Raw genomic sequence first — 25300 nt, forward strand, 5'->3', positions numbered from 1 at the left:
TCAAATTTCTTGACCGAACTCCAAATGTACACTGTCGGTCAACCAAAAACACTGTTGCACTGTACAGCAATTGTCTATAAAAGGGTTATCAGATGATGTATTATCCACTCTAAGAATAGACTAGAAACAACTGTTTAGATAAAGGGGTTCTTGGTTTCCACACGGACAAAGAGAAAGCGAGAGTGACACAGTATATGTATGGAAACTCTATCCAGCAGTAGATATGGAAGGCCACTCAATCCCACAGTTGGCAGGTGGGAGTCAAAACAGCTCAGCTCGAGCTCTTGGGGCAGTCAGATAAAGTCACCTCAGCTGCTTTTCCTTCAGTAACCCTGGATCTTCACATTTAGAGATCGCTTTTTGTGTTATTGTGGCATCTTATGGACAGCTGCACACATTCACAACTGCTTTGGTTGTTGAAAAAGTTCTTGAAAGCTCATATTTAAGCTACAAACACTACCTTTGTTATTATCATACATCTTTTCCCAATAGGAATGAATGGTGGATGTATGGAAGAGCTTTAGAGCCATCAGTCTTTTAGGCAAAGTTTTGGCACCACAAAATGTAGCCAAACGTTTGTGGACATAGTTCTATTATCCAAATGTACTTGTACTAGTTAAAACCTTAGCAACCACCTAGCAACATTTTACAACCCCCATGGCAAAAACCCTAGCAGTACCTTAGGAACAACCTTGAAAAAGGTTTGCAACCAAACTATACAATACTATACCATAGCACCTAACACCTTAGCAACCTTCTAGCAACATTTTAGCAATTAACATCTTAAGTGTAGCAACACCCTAGCAAACACATAGCAAAGCCTTAACAACCAAAACCTATACTATAACAACACCTTAGCAATCATTATCAACACTTGAGGAAAAACACATATTATCACAGGGACACTTGCTCAGCTCCAATCAGTTTCTACAGAAAAAAACACTCTCTAGTTACTATTAAGATATATATGGCTCTGGAAAAAAATAAGAGACCACTTCAGTTTCTGAATCATTTTCTCTGATTTTGCTATTTATAGGTTTATGTTTGAGTAAAATGAACATAGTTGTTTAATTCTATAAACTACAGACAACATTTCTCCCAAATTCTAAATAAAAAATATTGTCATTTAGAGCATTTATTTGCAGAAAATGAGAAATGGCTGAAATAACAAAGATGATGCAGATCTTTCACACCTCAAATAATGCAAAAAAAAAAAAAACAAGTTCATATTCATAAAGTTTTAAGAGTTCAAAAATCAGTATTTGGTGGAATAACCACAGTTTTCATGCATCTTGGCATGTTCTCCTCCACCAGTCTTACACACTGCTTTTGGATAACTTTATGCCACTCCTGGAGCAAAAATTCAAGCAGTTCAGCTTGGTTTTATGGCTTGTGATCATCCATCTTCCTTGTGATTATATTTCAGAGGTTTTCAATTTGGTAAAATCAGATAAAATCATAATTTGTAAGTGGTCTCTTTTTGTATTTTTATGTTCTTTATACCTAAATCTGACCTCTCCCCTTAGATCCTTTGTTTTAATATAAAGCCACATATGCTTTTCTCATCGATTTATAGTGGAAAATTGTAGTCTGACATATTTCCTGTGTACTGTGTACTCAAGAATACAAACAGTAGACTCAAAATACATCTCACAGAGGCAAAGGCAAGAACAACAGCCTGTAATTTACCAGAATTAAAGCAACATGTTATAAAGGCAATTATGATCCCAGCTCTGACCCATGCGTTTCAAGCCAGCTTGACATGATTTATGGTTTCAATGCTTTAATTGAACTCCCAACAAAACCCCTTCAGACCGTGCCCTAAAAATGCATTTAGCACCCATTTCTTTCATAAAGGAGTAATTGATCATCACTCATAAATGAATGTCTGAGTGGATAGGCCTCAGCCACACCTGCCAGACAGCTAGAGTGTGTGTGTCCACCTTTATTTGTCGAGCCCACTGGGAATTACAAAGCTGCACCCCTCGCCTCTAATTATGGCAAAAGCTGTCACATTCTAGCAAGTGCCTGGACCGGACAATAGACGCTGGGGCGTGACAGATCTACTCTTCCGCTTGAGGGGAGAGATAAAGTGGGGATAGCCTTTGTGTTTCGGCTGGCGAGCCTACAGATGGCAGTGACACAGTGGCCACAGTGCTCTTGGCCATTTAGACCACGCTTGGCACCGGGACAAAAGTTTGCGTCTGGTCTTAGGCTATGATTGCCCTTCAATCAAAATGAAAGCTTTTCAGGGAAAACAATGAGCCATGTCTCTTATAAAAAAAAAATCTGACAGGAAATGCAGAAATAGTGTAACTCCAAGTCAAAAATCATGAAATTACTGCTTACTATCTTATTATTGTGCCACTGTAATTTCAGTCCAGGAAATCCACCAAACATCATTTCACTGCAAAAAGTACAGTCATTCTTTCTACTAAACTAATTTAACTCACAAACCGAGAATAAACCAAGCAATAACCGAGGAAATGTCTGTACCTTCAGAGTTCCCTGTCTGGCTGTGGTCAGGCTGGCACTGTTCTGTGATGATTAGCTCTTGTGTTGGTGAGGACAGCAGCTTGAGTTCACACTGGACAGGACTGTGATCTCCAGCTGCTGGAGGAGCAGGGCTTTCCTTATCAGCATCATCTTGTGTCGCCATGGCAGCCTGGAAATCAGCATCAGAATAGAATGAGGAGGACCACAACTACAGGTCACAAAAATACACAAATACAATAATTATCAATGTCAGTGTCATAAAAACCTCAAACATCTAAAAAAAAAAGTTATTTTCCTACAATGAGATAAAATGTTATATTTTAAAGAACAAAATGTGTCAGGTTCATTTGTGGAAATAACAGTTAATGTACATATTAATTTATTTGAATAATTGAAAGGTATTTGAATAAAAACTGTAAAGTATGCTTCCTTTTATATTTATAGTACCAGGATGAAGGAACACATAAGGAGTCATGTAAAAACTTAGAAAGTGTTAAACAAACCAAAATATTGAGGTTGGCAACTCTGGGGAATGTATCCTGTGCAACAGAGGTTACTCTTGCTGTTAGATGTTACCTTTCCTGGGCCAGTCCTGATGAGAGCCAGTTTCATCATAATGTTTTTGACGGTCTTTACTATACCACTTACAAAGTTCTTGACATTTTTGGATTGACTGACCTTCATTTCACTTCAAGTATTTTTTCTTTACTTAGTTGAGTACTTCTTGCCATAATATGGATTAGAACATTACTCAAGAAGAGTTATTCACTGTATCTTACCAACTCCACATCTTTACAACTCTACTTTACAACTGAAACTCATTAAGAGGCAAGAAATTCAAGTGAAATATCTAATAATATCATCTAATAAATAAAAATAATAAAATTAATTCAAGCTCCTCTACTGCTTCAGATAGTAAAAATCCACAGGTGTTTGTGTCCATCTTTCTACTGCAATAAAACAAGCCAACGCTATGTCTAAAAAAAGCCCTCAGAGCTTTTATTATAAAAGGACTTCTATCTATCTAACTGCATTTTTACGACGCTGAAACAGTGAAAGGTTGTACTAAATGGGCGTTTTGACTGGAAAATAAAGAAAGAAATAATGGGTGATTTCAATGTTTAGTTTTTTTTTTATTCTTTTCTTCATAATATGAATGTATTTTTTTAACCATCTCTAACCTGGGCTGCTGGGGGCTGAAACTGGAGACTGACAGCAGGTATCTGCATGTGTTTGGCTTTGTTGGAGCTCAGCAGGGGAAGCTGGCCGTTGTGGGCGAGCACCTGAGGAGGAGTCACAGTGGAATGGAAGATGGTGGCCTGCTGGCAGGGAGTGGTAGGTTTGGGCAGTACAGGAATGGCACACTGCTGGCCTGCTAGGGCGGGTTGGATTGAAACAGTCTGCAGGGTTTGGGCTTGAGTCTGGATGGAGGCTGGCTGTAGAAGCTGGGTTTGGCTTCTCTGGAAGAGCTGGGACTGCTGCTGCTGCTGTAGCTGCTGCTGGATCACAAACTGCTGCTTGTGTTGCTGCAGGAGCTGATGGGTCTGGATTTGTGTGTATGCTAAAACAAACAGAGGCACTGTGAGTGTACTGTACATTAAATCATATCTCATGCAAGAATTAAAAACTACTGAAGGGTCTTGACAGTATGGGTATATTTTATTAATTTAAAAATATATACTACTGAAAAAAATACATTTTAAAGTTTTATTTCATACATATGTAAGTTTTAACCCTAACCCTAACCCTAACCCTAACCCTAGCCCTGCTCACCTGAACTCTATTAACAGGCTCTATAAAGGAGTTCCAGCCATATTTGCCTCTTGCTCATGAATATTCATTCCTACATGCAAACATAACGCCTCTGATTGGCTAACAGCACTGCGAATCCAGGCAGCAGCAAGACGGACAACAGTTAGAAACATTTTAAAATAAAGACATTTTTACACTTATAACAGTCTTTGCATATGTTACTTTACAACATGTGTAATGCCCTGCTAAGAGCAGTTCAGTCACTGACCTAGTTTTAGAGTCTCTGCAAAACACCAAATCCACCGGAGATCCTATGTAAACCTATAGTTACTTACACACAGAGGTGGGTAGTCCAGATCCAGAAAGTAAAAAATCCACCCCAGGTTTTGTTTTGGCTGAGGGTGGATTTTTACTTTTAACTAGTGTAAACAGAACTGTTCTAAAAATACACCTACCTATCTCAATTGTATTTCGCTGGTGGTAGACAATAGACAAATTCTAAATAGCAAAACAAATACAAGATAGATTGTTTTTTTAAGAATACCACTATTATTACAATATAGATGATATATAACAATATTACTGTCTACAATAGGATATGGCAAAGATATCATATAAAACATATAAAAAATATTGTGATAGCAGATACTCTACTACTCTATACCCTAAGCTTACTGGTTGACAACTTCTTGACCAGCATGTTGCATTACTTTATTTGATTTTGGTCTTGATTCTGGTCACAAGGATCGACCAACTTGATAAATGCTGGTGTTGCTGGTCAACCAGCTCAGTCTTGCTGGACCCACCATCACCGTTAGGCTTGGTTTTGCTTGTCAGCTTGCTCAAGCTGTTCCATCATCTTTTTCAAACTTGATCGTACTGCTTGGCTCACTTGATCAGTCTGATCATGCTTATAAAAACATATTCTATATACAGTATAACCAGTCTGAACGGCCAACTGATTTCAGTTCAACTGATTTATGGAAATCTTTCTTTACATATAAACAGTTGTGTGCTAATATATTCTCAGTGGTTTGAAGTGAACATGACTTAAATTCTGATTTCTTTACAGTAGCCTACCATGAATAGTTTAAGCTTAAGCTTAGTTAAATATAGAGACAATATAAGAAATATAATGTAAAACATATGCTGAACATGCAGCATGTGTGTTCAGATTGTAATGTCACTTTTTAAAGAAGATGAAGGTTGAAGGGTGGCAAGGACTGAACCAACCTGAACTGTTTAAATTTCTGCTCCAGGAGTGGCATAAAGTTATCCAAAAGCAGTGTGTAAGACTGGTGGAGGAGAACATGCCTAGATGTATGAAACAGGGTTATTCCACCAAATACTGATTTCTGAACTCTTAAAACTTTATCAATATAAACTTGTTTTCTTTGCATTATTTGAGATCTGAAAGCTCTGCATCTTTTTTGTTATTTCAGCCATTTCTCATTTTCTGCAAATAAATGCTGTAAATGACAATAAATTTATTTGGAATTTGGGAGAAATGTTGTCTGTAGTTTATAGAATAAAACAACAATGTTTATTTTACTCAAACATAAACCTATAAATAGCAAAATCAGAGAAACTGAAAGTATGACAGATAAACCTCAGACTGAGGTTATTGACGGAGAGCACCTAAGATCCCTCTAGAAGGTGAGGTGAGGTTTTGTTGTTGTATTGGTTTTTAAAGAACTCTACTGTTGCAGCACCTAAATCTAGCTAACCAGTTTCAGCAGTGCATATCTGAGGTTTCACCAGAAGAAAAGCTGTCTGAAGCCATAGAACGACGTGTTCTTGGCAAGCTCCATTCACCTAATGCAATCTAAACCTGTTCTGACAAAAGAAAAATAAGACCTTTTGTTGTTTTTCTAAGATGTCAGCCTCTGATTGAGCTGAGTAAAGTACTTGGTGTGAATACGCTAAAACCGAGGCTGAGCCGGTGCCTGCGGGATCCCCCGAGGAGGTGGGTTCATTGTTCATTACCCCTTCTGCTCCTCACTCACTCACGCTCTGCTGGCTTTTGCTGTATTATAGGAATGGAATGTTAACCTGCCCGTTTCCAAATAACCTCAAGTGATAAATCTGCAGAGTCTAGTCATGCCTAAATCCATACTCAAGTTTGTTTTTGAGTTTTCCATCGTCTCCGGGAAAGATTTAATGGATACTTTAATCTTTCACACTTAAAAATAACCAAAAAATAGTTGTTGAAATGGAATGAAACTCCATATGTGTGAATGTATTGATGATATAAGTTGTAAGTGATTATAATATTAGGAATGAGGAAAAGGGAAGGTTAATGGAGAAAACTGTACAACTAAAAGAAGGTTCTAGTATCCTGTTGGTTCGCCTCTATACTGGATACAAGATGAGATATGGTTAAGTACAGCATTCTGCAAACCCATAGGTTGCTGAAGATGTCGTAGAGGCATGCCTAGCAGTCAAAAATCCCTCTCTAACAGATGTGGGAAAACCTAGTGTCGAATCAGACCACACCACTATAAACGCTTTTGCTATTTATGGGTATATGTTTGAGTAAAATAAACATTGTTGTTTTATTCTAGAAACTACACACAACATTTTATTCAATTTTAAGAGTCCAGAAATCAATATCTGGTGGAATAACCATGGTTTTTAATCACAGTTTTCATGCTTCTTGGCATGTTCTCCTCCACCAGTCTTACACACTGCTTTTGGATTTCTTCATGCCACTCCTGGTGCAAAAAATCAAGCAGTTCAGCTTGGTTTGATGGTTTTGATGGATGATCATCCATCTTTCTCTTGATTATAATCCAGAGTTTTTTTTTGTGGTAAAATCAAAGAAACTCCTAATTTTAAGTGGTCTCTTATTTTTTTCCAGAGCTGTATGTGTATGTGATTGGATAATTAAACATGCACCAGGTCAGATTGACCTGGGACAACCATTGCTGTTCCTGACAAATTAACATAACAGGTGGATTAACAGTCGTCCATAACATAGTGCTCATAGGGTGATTTGTATTAACTGCAGTAGTGTGAAAGTCAATTAAAACCACAAATATGGGTGCAATTTTTTGCCATGGCTAACAAAAGGTCAGTAATTACCAGCAATATATAAATATACCAGCTGGCACAGATGTAAAAAAAAAAGCACACACACACAGCTTGAGACAGCTAGAGAAGTTTTGCCCAGAGAATAATGAGTCTTTGAAAAAGATGAACATGAACTTATTGGCACCATGCCTAACGTAAGCTCTATACTGTAGAGCAGTGGAAGTGTGGTCTCTGTAATCATGGTGCTCCATTCAGTGCTTCTGAGATGAGCTAGGGAGTTGGGGATGATGAGGTGTGGGGTGATGATCATCCAACATACTGACTTCTCTGATGCTCTTGTAATCAAATGCAATCAATCCTTACAGCAATACTTAATCTACACTCTAGTAAAAAATATTTCCTTAGATATTAGAAGCAGTTACTGCTATGTAACTAGATGCTAGTTACATAGTAACATAGTTCCATAGTTACATAGTGTTCTGCTGCTGCTGCTATCTGATATCCTGCATAGTTCAGAGCATCCACAGAACAGCAGCGCTTCAGATGTTTGGACTGCCATTCTTTGCACATGGGGAAATACTCGAGTTGAAGTTGCATGCAGGTTAATAAATCATTAAATCCTGCTGTTTAGGCTTCCTGCCATGTTTAACACAGTGCTTAAATGAAAAAAAGGAAATGTCTGTAAGACTTCCTGGCTTTGAGGAAGGAGAGCTGAGGATAGCGTTAAAGTGTTTCTATGAGTTATGCCTCAAGCATGATGGAAACAGAAGCTGTACAGAGAAGGTGGACCACAGCCAAATCTAAACTTCAATCCACTGTTATGTACGAAAACAAACACAAGCAAAGATTCACATCCTTGCTGATGACTGTTATGTTATATTTGAAATCAGCTGTCTGAGAGAAAATACTGATCTAAGCTCATGAGGTTCCATCTGTTTCCATATGAAATGTGCTGTTTCATATTCAGAGATGTATAGTAATGAAGGAGAACTATTACAATATTGTACTTAAGTACTAAAATACTGTATCTGTATCTACTGGAGTATTATATATTTTGGATCAGCTTAAAGGTGTCCCTTTTACTAAAATACACTTTTTCTTGTTCTTTTTGATATACAGTAGGTCTCTCTGAGTTGTATATTCATGCTGCACATTATGAATATACAACTCTTCCTTAACCTCCACTGTCTGCAGTAGCTAGTAAAACAAAATATTCAGAAAAACGAGTCGATTAGAAAAAGAAAGCACCATGTCTATGTCAACCAGTAAATTAGTATTCATGGCCTAGCCCACCTTGGCTCGCGACCGCCCACAGGCAGAGCTGAAGCCAGGCAGCGTCGCTTTCTCATCAGATAGCAGATAGAAGCTAACAGCGCTAGGAACAGCTTGGCAGTTTGTTCCTGTGTTATTTGTGCAAATAACACATCAGTGTTCTATGCTTTGCCCAGTAATTCAGAGCTATGGAACAAATGGTTAGAATTTTTTGCACTTTTTTCCCCCAAAAAAACAGATCACATGACATTCATTCACACTAGAGACCACAACTAGACTTTTTAAAATTAATTAAAATGAGACCTTTAATACTTTTACTCCGATACATGGTTTACGTGCTGCATCGGTACTCATGTATGTATACTGCACTGCTCCTGTTTTGCCTTTCACATTGCTAACTTTCCACAGCTTTCTGTAATTACATTAATAACAGTTCTGAAACTACTCTAATAACACAGTACTGTACTTTTACTGGCAGTACTTCAGTACTACATTTTAGAATAAATTACTTCCAATACTTAATTACCAAAAAAGTGTGATACTTTAGTACTTCCACTTAATTGAGGAGCTTAAAGAACATGTCACCCTCAACTCAAGTCACTTTTTTATACAGCTCTTTTACTTTTACTTTTACATAACTTTACTTTAAACATTTTTGGTCATATAACTAAAACTCAATATATAATAATGTGATAATAATACAGTGATATACTGTATATTGAGGCTTGGCAATTAATTGAAAGTGAATGAAAATTGATATTCAGTATACGAAATAAAATGCACCATAACCCTTTCAAACCTGTATTATGTTCCATTGATGGAAAAATATAAGAATTCTTTTTTACGGTTAGCACACAAATTAAGACACTACTATATTAAAATAAAATCTATGTAAAAATAAATCCAATTAACATTTTTTTTTATTCCTGAACATGATAAAAAAGTGTTCTAAATCACAAAGAATTGGAAACTGCGCTTGTATCACTTCTCATGCTCTACGCATGCCCTAGTTGCTTAGTGATTTTTCTCCAGTGCAGTGGGCGGGGCTAAGCTACTGTTTCAATGGCTGGTTTATGATCTGTTCTGATGGACAACAGGTCTGTGCAACAAAACATTTGAAAAAAGAAACGTAATGATAGTTATTGTAATTGATGCAGGGTCTGAAAAGATTAAAGCATTTTTCTTACAAACAGTTATATTGTTATGCAACAAAAGAGAACATAATGAAACTTAGCACTGCATTAAATCCAACACAACGCATAGAACTGTGTTATGAGCAACATAAGGCTAGGACACTAATGCACTCCGTAGACCTAGGGGCAGTTTTCACAAACTCATGATTACTGTATGTACAAGATTAATTCATTAATACTATAATCTAATTTACAACCACAATCTGTAGAGGCAAGCTTTCCTGTAAGACAGTTTTACTAAAAACTCACTCTTTGCTTTTCTCTCTCTCTTTTTGTTCTTTTGTACTTTTAAAAATAAGAAAAGAATACATAAAACTCCTTAAAGCTGTTAAAACTTGATTTGCTTGAACTATAGATTTTAAAAATGTATTATTTACAAACTACATTGAGCCAATTCCAAACATTTAATTCTCCATGACATGGGCTCAGTATTGTACCTACGAGGGGTGTGCCATATCGTATCGTGCACGATAATTTCGCCAACATTTTTGAATATCCTGAACGATATTTTACCCTGAAATATGGTGCCATATCACCCACCCTAATTATCACACCAGGGTACTACTTTTTTTGCTGTTTTTAGCAAAAGAGAAATTCACACTGTTTCCATTTCCAATTATATAGCAAATATAAAGTAGATTTTACTTTAATCCTGGATATATGAAGATATTTGGAGTGCATTTTTAGTATCATGATATTCTGAATCATTAACTTCTGTTACAACTCAGATAAAAGTTGTTTTTTTGTTTGTTTGTTTTTTTAATATCTCAATTAGGGGTGTTCCATATCGTATCGTATACAATAATTAAACTTACCCATTTTCATTTTGTTGCAGTAGTGTATTCTTGAAATTTTTTTTTTTTGTAATTCTGTGTTTTTTCATATCGCCAAGAGTATCGTTATCGCAAAAATACCAAGACATATCGTGATATTATTAGAGGGTCATATCGCCCACCCCTAGTACCTACTATGTACTATTTATTCCAAACAATCTAGTGCCAGTAATGCACAAACAGCATAACCACCACTTAAACTGCAAGTTTAATATTGTTCAATGACACCAATTCCAGTATAGTAATATAGCACTATGTTACATTACTAAAGTGATACATCAGCCAGCACTATTCATAACCTTGGAGATTGCGGGAGTTCACCCAACCCCCTTTATTTGTTCACTGAAGTGGCTCTTAGATCTAGTTGTAGGGAGTCAGCGCAGAAAACGTCTGGTCCTGCTTAGGCTGCTCTCCAATCACGCTCTGAATGCTATATTGAGGTCCGCGCTCCTGGCTATGTTCTTTTCAAGTTCTAATGAGTTCCTCATGAAGAAAATATAGGTTGTACGAAGGGCCTTTCTTCCTCTGCGCACTTCCCTGTAGATTCAGAGGGATAGATCTTGTGAAGGGCTGTCCTCTCTAAATTTAGCAAATTTAGCATATATACATATATATATATGCCAAGTGACTATAATAACAGATCTCTTTCAGAACCCCTGTGCTCCAGGAAGAAGCTGGTCAGAGGGTGGCCATTAGAGAGCATTAGGAGTGAAGCCACTGTTATTGTAACAGTGTAACACTAGCTTTCAGTTCCTAGTGGTTGATTCGGGCACAAGAAGTGAAGCTCCATATAAAGATTGATGTTGTGGCTGTTGGGTAACAAGCCTGTTGTGGCTCCACTGCTTCCACTGGCTTCTTATATAGTAGTTGAGTTTATTGATTTCCTGAAGCTCTCTGTCAACTTTCTTCAGCAGGAAATATGTCAGCGGGATCTGGTTCTCGCCACCCGAGCCGAAACCCTCGCCCACAAATAACACAGCAGCCCTGCTTGTGGTTTCCATTTGGACTTGGTGTGGTGCAGTGTAATGGGGGTCTGGCATGTCTTGAAGGCAGCTCATTTCTATTAATATGGCTGTGATGGATGATGTGTTATGAACATAATGGCACAGGCAGAGGGATGAAGGAAATAAGGAGTGTGAGATATCCAGATATGTCCAGGTGTCAGGCTTCAACTCTATTTCTCCCGGCCTCTATTGCCATCAACCTCATTCAAGCTGACTAAGATTTAGATTTAGATAGAGTTTAAATAACACACTAAGCGGAATACAATATACAAACAATTCACTTATTAAAGAAGTGAAGTGTACTGTAGTTGAATACTCAAACAGAAGTCTTTAATTCTGGATCTTAAAAACAGTATCCAGGCCTGGTTTTGTCATTTTTGGAAGGTGTTGCACTCAGAGGCCCATCAATCACTTTAACAGTTCCATAAGCACCCAGCAAAAACAAAATTCAGGACTGGATACTCAGGGTATTCAGGGTTAGACTGGCCCGGGAGATAGAGCTGGGTATCATCAATATGACAATATTTTATTTTATCTTATAAAGTGCCCAAACTCTGGAATAGCCTTCCCGAAAAAGTCTAGACTAAAAACTTACTTGTTTAGTTTAGCTTTTGGTAATTAATGTTTTTCCCTTTAGATAAGGTAGCAGATCCAGGGGTTCATGGACATTTTGGAATTGTGGTGAACTGAGATGCTGGTGCTGTCGTTCAGCCACTAAACATGATCCCTCAGGTTTGTGGACAGTGGAGTGCGTGGATGCCAGTGTTTCAGGGAGCCTCCGTGTCTATGTTACCTTCTGGTTTTCTCCCTTTAGTTAAGCTGTTTTATTCAGATCTGCTAAAGTCATTAGATAATAATCACACTCTGATAATGTTTTATATTCTCTGTTTTCCATAAATCCAGTCAAAACTAATCCTCCAATTCCCTGTCTGACTGGACACCAATGGATGTTGGACCCTCAGGCCCTCTTGTTCCCTGTCCGGCCAGACTGATGGAAGTTTCTAAAAGTAACCCATCCCCATCATCCACCACAGATCAGCTGCCCATCATCCAGTTTTTGCAACATGCCTCGGACTATTTGCTTACTCTCCACTACCGATTACATCCAAATTTATATGAACAGTAACTGCTTCCATTGCTTGTGTTACCACGCACATTCATTTAAAAGCTGTCTGATCAGTGGTAGAGTTTATAAAACTCCTATTTAAAGCAAACATTGAATAAAAAAATCACTGTTCTGTGCATGAAAGAGTATTTTAATAGCTTTTTAGTTTTTAAGAATCTGCCACTGCTGATGCATTTTGTCTGCGTCTAAAAATGATAAATATTGTGTACTACAAAAATGCCTTAAAATATCAAGATATTGTATTTTTGGACTATATTACCCAGCTCTAACTGGAGATACAATGGTAGAACTCCAATACCAGGAATAAGCAACCCTGGTTTACTGATTTTTGTGCTCTACCAGTGGCACTAACAGACGTGGCACTAACAGATGTTGTTGCCACATGTATAGCATCATTCTGCATTAGTGCATGAGTAGCCACTCTAGAAATTAGCCAACATAAAACCAGCAGAGACAGTGGCTGCTTTTACGGTCTTCAATAGTGAGGCAAAGCAGCTAATACAACACATTGGGAGAGAATGGTGAACAGAGATAGTGAGTACAAGATACACCCAATACGTAAAAAGATGCCAGTATGTACTATTCATTTTTTGGTTAGTTTGAAATAATTTAAATCATCCCAACATTCTGTACTATTTAAGTTATATTTGCTTAATAAATGTAATAAGTAGTGCAGTTCGATTTTACAGTCTTTTGTGTATTCATGCGTGTATATAGTGAATATATCTGGAACATTCTGTTCACCAAGGTTATTTGTGGCCTTTAAGTAAAGTGGAGGTTATCCATATTAAAGGAAATGAAAGTAACTTGTATGTTCAGTGTGCTGCTTTAAACGCATGGCAGGGAGGTATTTATATTGTCTCTAAGCATGTTTAGTTTTTTATATCAAGACTGGCCATAGATTTATTAAATAGCCAATGGCCAAAAGAGATGAAAAGAAACTATTTTGAAGGCCACCTTCACATGCAGAACCATTAAATAGTGAATGTATTAAAAAGCAATACGTGAGGATGAACAGCTTACATCTTACTGTCTACAAGGTCACATCAGATAGATGCTTATAAAATAAATAGGGCTGTATTGAACTGGGGTTACTCAATCTAAAGTGATGGAGATTTCAATTTATAATACTTTATAGTACTCCATCAATAATGCTCTTAATTAAACATCATTCAGGTAAAGGAATGCAAAAACCTTGTATCTCCAACATGGCAACCGTACGGGGAAAGGAGAAATCCTTCTTAACCTTTTTAATGGAAGTCAATACAGAAACATTTCTGAATAGAAACACTTTAGAGCATTTCTATTTCTTAAATATTTATATTTTTTAAATGAGGTAAAATTAGGTAAAACATTTAAAAACAACAAATATTTGACATACAAGGCTCAAATATCATTCCAGCTCCAGATTTTTCAGATTGTGATTCATGCTTGTTTCTGGCTTTCTGATCAGACTTACAGTGTAGCTTTAATTTTTTGTGTAACTCTTTTCCTATTGAAATGAATGGAGTTTTGTCACAGCATATAAATACACTTGTAACACTAAATGAACAACATAGGGTACCACAGAAATGACCTGGAATACCATAGGAACCTGTTAGCAACACCCCTGCAACCATTTAAGAACACAACCAATTTGGATACCATATAAACCTCATACAGTATAAACCACTTAGCTTCTACTTAACCACATAACAGCTTTGGATACCACAGCAATCGCTATGCAACGCAAGATAACCATTAAGCCACACCATGGAAACCACCTGGAATACCACAGTAACTACATAGCAACAGCTTAGCAACTGCTTGAAAATGGAATTCACTTTATCTGTCACACTACATAAAAAAACACTAATATTTTCATAAGATCATTACAAATGTTTGTGTTGGTAAGTTTTAATGGCACCACTTTAAAATAAGACTAGCTTTATAAATGTTTTATAAATTGTTTATAATTAGTTTATTAATGGTTACTAATTAGGTTGTAAAAGCCTTAAAAACCATTAATAATCAGTTATAACACATATGTAGAAAGGGCAACAGTGACCTGTTGTTTGCAAATAATGAACCCACAGCCTATATTGTATCTATATTATTGCCCTTTCTATGCATGTGTTATAACTGATTATTACTGATTTTTAAAGCATTTACAACCTAATTAGTAACCATTAATAAACTAATTGTAAACCATTTATAAACCCTTTATAAAGGTAGTCTTACTTTAAAGTGGTACTTTTTTTAATGTTTTAATGCTCTTAAAGTAAAGCATTTTTTTCTGAAATATTTGTATCCTGTACATATTTTGCATTGATTAATTTGAGTTTGTAGAGTTTTAAAGCTCTTAAAATAAAGCAATTCTTTTCTAAAATATTTATATCCTGTACATTTTGTGTATAGCTTAATATTTTTAGAAATTATGCAATATATTACACTTTTAACAAGGCTGTATGTATATGTTTTTTATTGCGAGGCCCAAACAAAATGCTTTACTCATGTTTACTCATAAATGTCAGTTGCACTCTAAAAAACAGAGGTACAATATGAGTACTTTTTTGTACTCAAGGGTACACTCTTCATAATTGTACCCTCAAAGGTACAATATTGGTCTTTACAGGGTCAAATGTGTTCCCTCTGAAGTACAAAGTCATGTCAAGTCACAATGTACCAGCCAAAAGGTACATTCAGTATTCTTTTTCACTGTACTGATAAACAATATATATTTTAATTGCACATTTTCTTATTTGAGAGCCAGACAATTTTGGATTATCAAGTTTTTGAGTTCATGATAATGTTTATAATCTTTATAATCTTTACTGGCACAAAAACCATGGGTACAAAAAAGGACTTTCACTGAAAGGTACTTTTTTGTGCCTCAGTATAAGGTACAGCCCCAGCGACAAGCTTTGTACTCTTTTAAGTACAAATCTGTACTTATTTTTCTTAGTGTGTACAGACATAAGCTGTTCATACTCAAGTACTGTTTTTTAAAGGTATTGTTTAAAAAATATTTAATTTAATTTAATATAAAAGACTATTTAGCACTATTTAGCTTGTTTGTGTGCTGGGAAGTTCTTATGTACAGAGGTAGCCTTCCAAAAAAAGCATTTTAAGAGTTTTCCTGGGTTTTTATTCCTTCCTGCAGTCGTAACAGGGAGAAACAAGGACAAGGTTAAGTCACCCTCCAAAAGCCTGTGGGTAGCTGGACTTGTACTGTTCCTCTGAAGCAGACCTCAGCATGCTGACAACACAACGAATGGCACACACACACACACACACACACACACACACATACATACATATGGACACACACATGCATGCATGTGCACGCACCACAGCAACATATGCTGTGTCTTTTGTGTGTATGTGTTTGTGTGTGAAACACTGCGTGGGTGTCAGAGCTCATTCAGGGCAGGTTTACAGAAGGAGAAGAAGAAGTGATTCAGAATTCAGGATCTGAATGTAATCTGTGTGAGAGGAATGTAAAGTGAAGGTCAAACACGGCACAGCATTCCGCTCAGAGTCCGGCTCCTGCAGTGTGTGAGCACACACCGCACACACACACCACACACACAGCACACACACACCACACATACTCAAAGCCTTATCCAATTTTCCGAGTGCCATGTGGAGGAGTAGCTGTGCATAAGGCAGTGCATCTGTCTCTGCTGTAAATGATATCCTAACAGAGAGAGTTTACAGAGCATCGCTCTCTTTTTTGCTCTCTCTCTATCATTTATTTCTCTCTGTTGCTTATGCATGCTTTCTGTTTCTCTCAATCCCCCCCCCCTCTCTCTCTTTCTCTCTCTATTTAATATGGTTTAACATGTAAACTGCTTTTCTGAGAATGACTCGATAAAGGGGATGTAAACTTAAATTCTTTCCATTTGTTTTTCTCTCGTAAACTCGTGCACTTTCTGTTTCTCTCTCTCTCTTTGAATGTTTTTAGTTTCTCTCCCCCTTTTTCTCTTTCACTCATACCTCTCATCACTTTCGCTCAATGATTTTTTTCTTCATCTGTCTTTCCTTCTGTCTGGTTCTTTGGCTAACTTTCATTTGAATAACTTTTGCTCTTTTTTCTCCTCTTTCTTCTCTCTTTTTTCTTCTAATTCTCTCTGTCTCTCTTGCACTATTTTCTCTTCATTCTTTTCAGTCTGCTTTCTTTTCTATTGCTCTCTTTTTTTTTTTTTTTTCATGCCTTACCATCTCTCTTTTTATTTCTCTCTTAATCTTTTCTCTCTTCCTTTCATCCTGTTTCTCTCATATCCGTTTATTTTCTCTTTCCTTTTTTCTCTCTTGCTTTCTTTTCTTACTTCTTCCAACATCTTCTCTCTCCTTATCTCCTCTTCCTTTCTCTCCATCTCTATAACTCTCTTTTCCACTGTCTTCCCTTACTTTCTCTCTTCCTTTTTCCCTCTTTTCTCATTTTCTTACCTTTTTTTCTTACCCTTTTTTTTTTTGCTTTCTTTAAACTAAAAGTTTATGCTGCTCACTCTGCGAACCCTGCTGCCCTTGTTCCTCACTATCTCTACTCCACCTCCTCTTTCTTAATCTCTTCTCTCTCTCTCTCTCTCTCTCTCTCTCTTCTAATAGTTCTCTGAAACATACCACTTATTCATTTAGAGTAATGAATAAGTTCAGTTTAGGTAAACGTGTACACCAGTCCTGCAGGATCACCCTGCACTGTTGGTAGTTGGTAGAAGATCTTATATTCAGTGTTTGAGATGAGTGTAGTGTTCAGTAGGTTCTTCAGGCTGTTCAGGCTGATTACATGTGATTTTTACTCACATATGAAACTAGACCTGATCTCTTACCGGTGTTGATGAGGGGGTGGCTGGTGACCGTGGCCATGTTGTGGCTCACACTGACCACACGTGCGCTCAAGTCACTGGCGGCATCATTTGTCTTCATTGGCTCTGAGGAAGCATCTGCTGGGCTGGCCTTTGCTCCTGCTGCTGTGGGGTCCTGTGGTCCTTGGGGGCCGAGGCAGGAGCTCTTCAGCTGTGGCCCTGGTTGGCTGGGCAGTGTAAGCGGAGCTGTCTCTCCAGTGCTTTGCTTCACACTGAGACCCTGTAGCTGAGACTGAGTGGGGGAGGAGACCACTGCCCCCTGCTGGCCACGCAGCACCAGGTTCTGCATCTGAGAGGGTTCAGAACACAAGAAAACTCAACAATGTGGACATTTGCGTGTACTTTTCCTTTTTTTTTGGCCTTGTTGATATTTCAATTATAAAATTTGTCGCCATTTATACATCCCATCACGTAAAGCTCAATGCTTTAAAAACCTTAATGTTTTGGGTTATTATTCACACATTCATAACATATAAACATTAAAAACATTTTAGGGACCAAGTAATTTATGCAACATTATCCAATTAAGGGTTAAACTCATTATGAAACAATATATTAAAATTGATAAGGCATTTTTATTAAAAAAATTCACAATGAATGGACCAATAGAAATCAATTTTTCCTAATGACTTGAAATAAAATCCTTTTAAATTGACTTCCATTGAATTTTAAAAAGTATTTACATTACATCTGTAAATTTGTTCATTGTGATGTTTTCGGATGATTGTAAAAATATATAAAAAATGCAATATAATTAAACATTTTTTAAATATTTTTAAAGCAATGCAGAATTTAGTATTATTCACTCATTTAAGTTTATTACTTTTTCAATATTTTAATATAATTACATAATGTTTTAGACCCAGACTGTATTACTTTCTGATGTATATCCAGCATTTCTACACTAGGCTGAATCAGATTGATAGGTGCAGTCAGTACCTGTGTGTTGGCTGTCTGCTGCTGGCTGATCGTCTGTGAGGACATCTCAGGCTGGACGGCGGCGACTGTGGCGGTTGGAGTGAGTATGAGCTGGGGGGACAAAGGAACAGCACGGCCTAGGCTCCTAGCTACTTGCACAAGGTTATTTTGCTGTTCCTGAAAATCATACCAAAAACACCTGTGTTCATGACTACTAAAGTCCACCACTGGCCCATATATCTCTATAACTCTGGAAAAAATAAGAGAGCAACTAAAAATTATGAGTTTCTTTGATTTTACGAAATTAAAAACCTCTGGAATATAATTAAGAGAAAGATGGATGATCACAAACCATCAATCCATTGATTGCACCAGGAGTGGCATAAAGTTATCCAAAAGCAGTGTGTAAGACTGGTGGAGGTGAACATGCCAAGATGCATGAAAACTGTGATTAAAAACCAGGGTTATTCCACCAAGTAATAATTTCTGGAATCTTAAAACTTGATAAATATGAACTTGTTTTATTTGCATTATTTGAGGTCTGAAAGCTCTGCATCTTTTTGTTATTTCAGCCGTTTCTCATTTTCTGCAAATAAATGCTCTAAATGACAATATTTTTATTTGGAATTTGGGAGAAATGTTGTCTGTAGTTTATAGAATAAATCAACAATGTTAATTTTACTCAAACATATACTTATAAATAGCAAAATCAGAGAAACTGATCTCTTAATTTTTTTCAGAGCTGTATACTGTATATATATTTTACTGACTGCTGTAATCTACACCGTAACAAAAATTTTCTCATAAGAACAATTCATTTTTAGGATTTGAGTCCTTTTATTTAACAATTATAATATAATATAAAAACAAATATAATTCATCATGGAAATAGTACACTGAGATGTCAAAAGCCATCCGATAGTAGCATGTACTGTTTGTGAAGTGTCACCCCAAGGGAAGGTATAAGTATAAGTTGTGAGGAGTTATCATGTGAGTGAAGTGGCCAGGCGACATGAATTATTGGAGTTTGAGCAAAGCCTGATAGTGGTCTCCAGATATGTCACATATGTTAAGAGAATATATCAAAAAAGACATTACCACCCATAGTAGACAGTGCAGAGAGTGAGTTGTAAAGATTGTAACATCATTGTGGCATCTTTTGGCCAGAAATATGAATGTAAGAGTCTGGCAGAAATCACATTAATGAGCGATTCTCAATTACGATTTGGATTATGACTTTTATTGATTAAGGTGATATGCAAGCTAATGTTTTCTTAACATTTAATAATTTCTGACAGAAGCAAATGTCTATTTACTGAGATTCCCTCTGGCAGCTTCTACATTTTCAGATGTACATCTCAATTATCCCATTTTTAAAAAATAGCATTAAAACAGTAATTTGATTATTCAAATTCAAATTCAATTAACCTCCCAACCCCAGGAGACCACAATGATACTACTTTCTGTTCCATGACGTGACATGTCAGCGTACATTAAAACAGACTATGCCAGTGCTCTAGAGTATGCCTAGCCCTATTAAAGCTATTCAGGTTCAGCCGTGCTATAAATTATCAAATGGAAACTCCAATGATGTCCTATTTTACATCCTCAGACAGTTCCATTTCGCCATGGGATACTCCATTAAGTCTGGTTATGAACAGAATGGAGATTCTGCCAACAAAAATGTTTCAGATTCACCACCTCAGGTCTCATTTGCTTACTACAATAATAAGAATAGCTGCAGCCGTGGCAAAGCTAAACGGCAAAACCACAAGAAAGCGCTGCTTCCAGCTGTAAATGTGGTGAACACAGTGAGCCAGCCAAGGATCAGGGAGGCACAGAGAGGTTTCCACTATAAAAAGAGGACACACCTCGTGGTATTTCTATTTCTTCTCCAAGACTACCAAACAACTGCTCCTGTCTAATATGTGAATGGAAAAACCAACACACTCACTCTCACTCTAATAGCTCAGGGTTAACCATGAAAAATAACAGCAAATATCCAATATTATTTATTTCTAACCACATATAAAAAAGTGCTGCACACAGAAATGCTGGAGCTATTTTCTCCACATGGTTCTCATTTCATCAGAAAGGCACACAGTACAGCACAAACCCAACCTGTGGGCCTCAATGTGTCATAATTACAGTACTCTGACAGTTTAACTGTGTTTGTTTATGTGTGTTTAGCTGCATGTGTGTGTGTGTGTGTGTGGGGGGGGGGAGGTATCACCCTACCATTTGTGCTCGCAGATACATCTGTGCTTGGCTGGCAGTCAGAGTCGGGGTGGAGGAGTTCCCCAGAAGCACGGCCTGCTGGGTAATGCTGACCGGGGTGGATGTCACTCCCTGACCTCTGCTGATCAGCTGGGCTGCTGCCGCGGGAGAGGTGGCCAACTTAATCTAAAGAAAAACATGAGAGGAGGTTTAGAGCTGAAGGATTAAGATGACCCCCAAATAAGTTTTTAAAGTACAGAAAGATGTCCCCTACACTCTAAAAAACAGAGGTACGATATGAGTACTTTTGTGTACTCAAAGGTACACTCTTCATAATTGTGCCCTCAAAGGTACAATATTGTTTTTTACAGGGTCAGATGTGTTCCCTCTGAAGTACAAAGACATTCCTAACAGCAATAAGTACAAATTTGTACCATTTAACCAGCAACTAAAGGTATATTCAGTATTCTGTATCACTGCACTGATGAACAATATATATATATTTTAATTGCACATTTTTTTTTTTGAAAGCCAGACAATTTTGGATCAAGTTTTTGACACATATTCAGTTGATGATAATGTTTATAATCTTTATAATCTTTACTGGCACAAAAACCATGGGTACAAAAAAGGACTTTCACTGAAAGGTACCCCAGCGACAAGCTTTGTACCCTTTTAAGTACGAATCTGTACTTCCTTTTCTTAGTGTGTAGGTGTACTATTATAAATATATGAAATTAATATAAATAAATTTCTAAACTGGAACAATAGCAAATATCACTATTTTATCAAACTCTTTCAAACCACAGAGGGCTGTATTGTTGATCAGAAAAAAATACTTTAAATTGTTTTATGTTTAAGTGTTGTTTTACAATTTATACATTCGTTTACATAAATTTCAGCTGCAGTTCATTTACTAACATGTTTGAGGCTCCACTCATATGTTCTGCTGACCATCTGAGACGCAGAACTAAAGAATTTAATAAATAATTAAAATCTAATTTAATGACTAAAATACGTTCAGTTACCCAAGTTTGCCTGTCTTGTGTGTGCTTGTGTGTTTTATTGTGATTTTTCTACTTGTTATCAAAATTACAGTCTCACACAGCCATAGTCAACAAAAACCTCTCAAAAATAAGCATTGCTTCCTTTTTCACAATAGATTAACCCACACAGATTAATATCAAACTAATCAAAACACAACATAAAGAAATGATCAGACTCTCTGCTGCTGTTCTCATGTTGGGGTGACCTCAATGAAGCTCTTTGTTTTTGCAGAGGAGTCATACTGGAGCAACCAGTGGTCACTAAAACTGAGCTGGATTAAACAGTGTTACTCTGGCCACCTTTGATAATTATGAGAGTTTGTAAGCGTACAGTAATAATTATTAAATCACACACAAAATTTATTATAGTTTGCATAAGAGTATAACTGTTATGGGAGGGGAAAGAAGGTGTTATGCAGGTGGGTTTTATAGTTTTGCTGCACTGTTACTTTTCAGGTTTGTTGCCATCGTTTTAAATTTTTTACCTTTTTTTGTTCTTTTGACTATTTTTGTTCTTTTTATATTTACATTTTTATAAAAATAATGTCTGATTTTTTTAATACTCCTCCTTTTTAAAATGTTTTTCTTTTACAAAATTTCTAAATTTTCCAGCAACAATTTGGTGAATTTTTGGATTGTTTAATGCATCGCATCCAGGCTGTATTAGAAATAAATTAATTCAGCACATGGTCAGCATTCAAGGATAAACCTTCGCCAATAATTCAATATGAATTATTACTAAAAAGTAGCCCAATTAAACATGTGGACCCTAATGTGGACCCTAAACTTTACATGTGGACCCTAAACTTTCAATTAATCTTAAATTAGTGTTTTGTACAACATGCTTAAAATAATATTTTATTATTATTTATTCTGTAATAACAGATATTTATAACTGAATTTGGTGAAATACTATTGTTTGCAGTCCTGTTTAGCTTTATATATACATCCTTTATATTATTGTGTTTTTGTACTTTTTTTCTTTTTGATATATTAACGGATCAGGCAGGCGGGAGGTGGACGTAAAAGCGGGAGGCGGACGTATAAGCAGACATAAACAAACTAGGAAAACAACAAGGAACTAAACTAGACAGATAATAAACTAAATAGGAATAGGAAATAAACAAGGAAACAGACTAGAAATAAACAAGGATAATATATACTTAACAAAGAATTATGGAACGCGGATAAAACAAGAGCAAACGTGGAAAGACAAACAACGGAGGAAGGTGCAAAGACCGATGAATAAACACAGACATAAGGGGACTATTTATACACACAGGAAGAACACACCTGGGGAGACAGGTAACAAGGGGCGGAGCTACAAATTATACACACGTGATGGAAAATTACTGGGGAACACACTGGGAAACGAAGAAACACAGGGTAAAGGCAGATATGGGTTTTCCTCTGAAAGTAAAAACTTAAATCAACAACTGCCAGTATTATTACACTGGGCTAATGGCTCATTCATACCCATACTATGAATACTAGAACATGCTGAGCTTGCATGGATAAAAGATGTAGTTTTAGAGTAGTAAGCTGGAATGAGATTTACAGTCATTTGTTCCACGGAAGTGGAGGTTTGTTGAGTGAGACGTCAGTGTCAGCTTTTAGAATACTTACTGTGGTTTGGGAGGATACAGCCTGCTGAGATGCCGTCCCGTTCTGACTGCAGTTCTGCTGTCTGCCTGCCACAATGCTGGCCTGGATGGGGAGGAGGGGTCACAAGTCAAATCCAGCCCTCATTAATCAACAGTAAAAAGTTCTACACATATAAAGACACCACACACAATATAAGCGACTCTGGCAGGAAACAGACCCCCCCTCACAGCACGGCTCCAACTGATCAAAAGACATTCTCAAAATGCCTTTTTAAAAAAAACATGCACTGTTAAAAAAGATAAAAAGCTAGAAATGCTCAGAAACTGTATTGGGTGTAATGTGTGTGTGTGTGTGAGGGCCTGTGGCTCTGGCTGTGTTTGATGAGTTCCCGGAAGTGGTAAATATGAAACAGCTAATGCCTCTACAGTTAGCTAATAATGGTAATTATACTTCTCTCTTGTTTGCATTAGCCTCAGGGTCCCCAAGTGCAGGATGTGGTTTCGCTAACAATAGTGAGTTTTTTTTTTATGAAACTCTGTAACTTAAGCAAAGGAAATGAGGCTTTAATAGGTACACTGGATGTGATAAATATCCATAAATCTCCCAGGAAAGTCGTAACTATTTAATTATTGATGATAGAGAGGGGAAAAAACATTAGTGCACATTTAAAAGGGAAAGTGTAGATTTTTCATACTTCACTCTGTCAATGTTTTTAGTCATTTAAAGTGGTTTGATATAAAATTATGTACTGCAAAGAAATTCAAATAAGTAACATTTCTAATAGGAATCAAGGCTTACTATTCCTACAATGTAAAACAATAACATGCCACATGTTATGAGAAAGAAAATAGCCTTGTGTTCCAGAATTTGTGCCATGTCCCATGTAAGATGAAAAACTGCAGGATGTGTGTGGGCGGAGCCTCCTGCTCTGAAAGTAGATGTGATTTTTGCAAGACTAGCTTATCTGTTTGCATGGAAGATCCTAGTCAGACGCCACTGGTCACTATCATAACCACCCACTGCGCTGTCCACTGTGATTGGTTAATATTCTAGGTAGCCTTCTAAGATGTATTTCCGGTTCAACACTGCAGGTCGAGGAATGTTAAATGACAAAACACAAAATTTCAATGAAAAACGGAAATGAAATGTCCCATCCATCTGGCGCCCATTATCAGGCTCCAATTGTCCAATCACACACCAGTCTAAGGCTATGTTCACATAATAAGCCACATTGCTCAAATACGACTTTTTGCTCAGATCTTTTTGGTTCACATTCACAAACGTAGGTAAACAGTAAAAAATCTTTTTTTTTTTGAGAGACGACTCGTAGCTTTATAAAGGTGAAATAGATGCATTAGCAGCTCATATGTGGAGCATCTAATGCTGGAGTGGAGAGTATGTATGTATTCGATTTTAGGGACATATATGAAAGTGACTTAAATCTGATTTTAAAAAATCTGATTTGGCACATTCACACAGCCACATTGACACATTGCCTGGTAATGTGACCGAAGCCTAAATGACCTTATTTACATCTTACCTATTAGTGGAAGTTCCTTTTTAATATCATCCATATATATCATTTAACTCATCCATCACAGTAAGCAATCAATTTGCACTTTTATCCAAGTTTAAACATGTGTATACTAGCATTCCTGGATGTGCTACAATTGCTTTCTGGGTCTCACACCAATAATTATTCATGTATAGTAAATTGTATTTCATCTAAACATCTTTGAGTTTAAGAGACAAGTCTGATAAATGTGCACTAAAGGTGTGAACAAGCTCATCAACTTTAAGAACCTATGATATCCGTGGTTCTGAGTAACGGCACTTCTGAAACCTCCGACACGTCGGTATGGATTATGCTTACAGAGACAAAAAAAAAAGAGTCTAATATTTCCTTTGACTCTGGTGTACTGTTTAAATGTGTGCATGTGAGCGTGTGTGTGTGTGTG

General features: G+C 36.9%; 1 protein-coding gene across 4 annotated transcripts in view; it reads right to left on the bottom strand.

Moving 5' to 3' along the window:
• Positions 1–25300, bottom strand: part of phc2a (polyhomeotic homolog 2a (Drosophila)) — a 66736-nt gene that overhangs the window by 8457 nt on the left and 32979 nt on the right. For 2 of the 4 annotated variants that reach the window (XM_022677462.2, XM_022677465.2), the window contains 6 exons: positions 23364–23444; positions 20713–20877; positions 18496–18651; positions 17521–17845; positions 3678–4057; positions 2497–2665 (listed from right to left, as the gene is read on the bottom strand). In XM_022677462.2, the coding sequence (XP_022533183.2) occupies positions 2497–2665; positions 3678–4057; positions 17521–17845; positions 18496–18651; positions 20713–20877; positions 23364–23444 (1276 nt within the window). The remainder of the gene's footprint in view (positions 1–2496; positions 2666–3677; positions 4058–17520; positions 17846–18495; positions 18652–20712; positions 20878–23363; positions 23445–25300) is intronic. The other 2 variants (XM_022677464.2, XM_007246306.4) reach the window with 2 other exon arrangements.

The sequence above is a fragment of the Astyanax mexicanus genome, chromosome 13 (assembly GCF_023375975.1).
Source record: "Astyanax mexicanus isolate ESR-SI-001 chromosome 13, AstMex3_surface, whole genome shotgun sequence".
Classification (NCBI taxonomy): Eukaryota; Metazoa; Chordata; class Actinopteri; order Characiformes; family Acestrorhamphidae; genus Astyanax; species Astyanax mexicanus.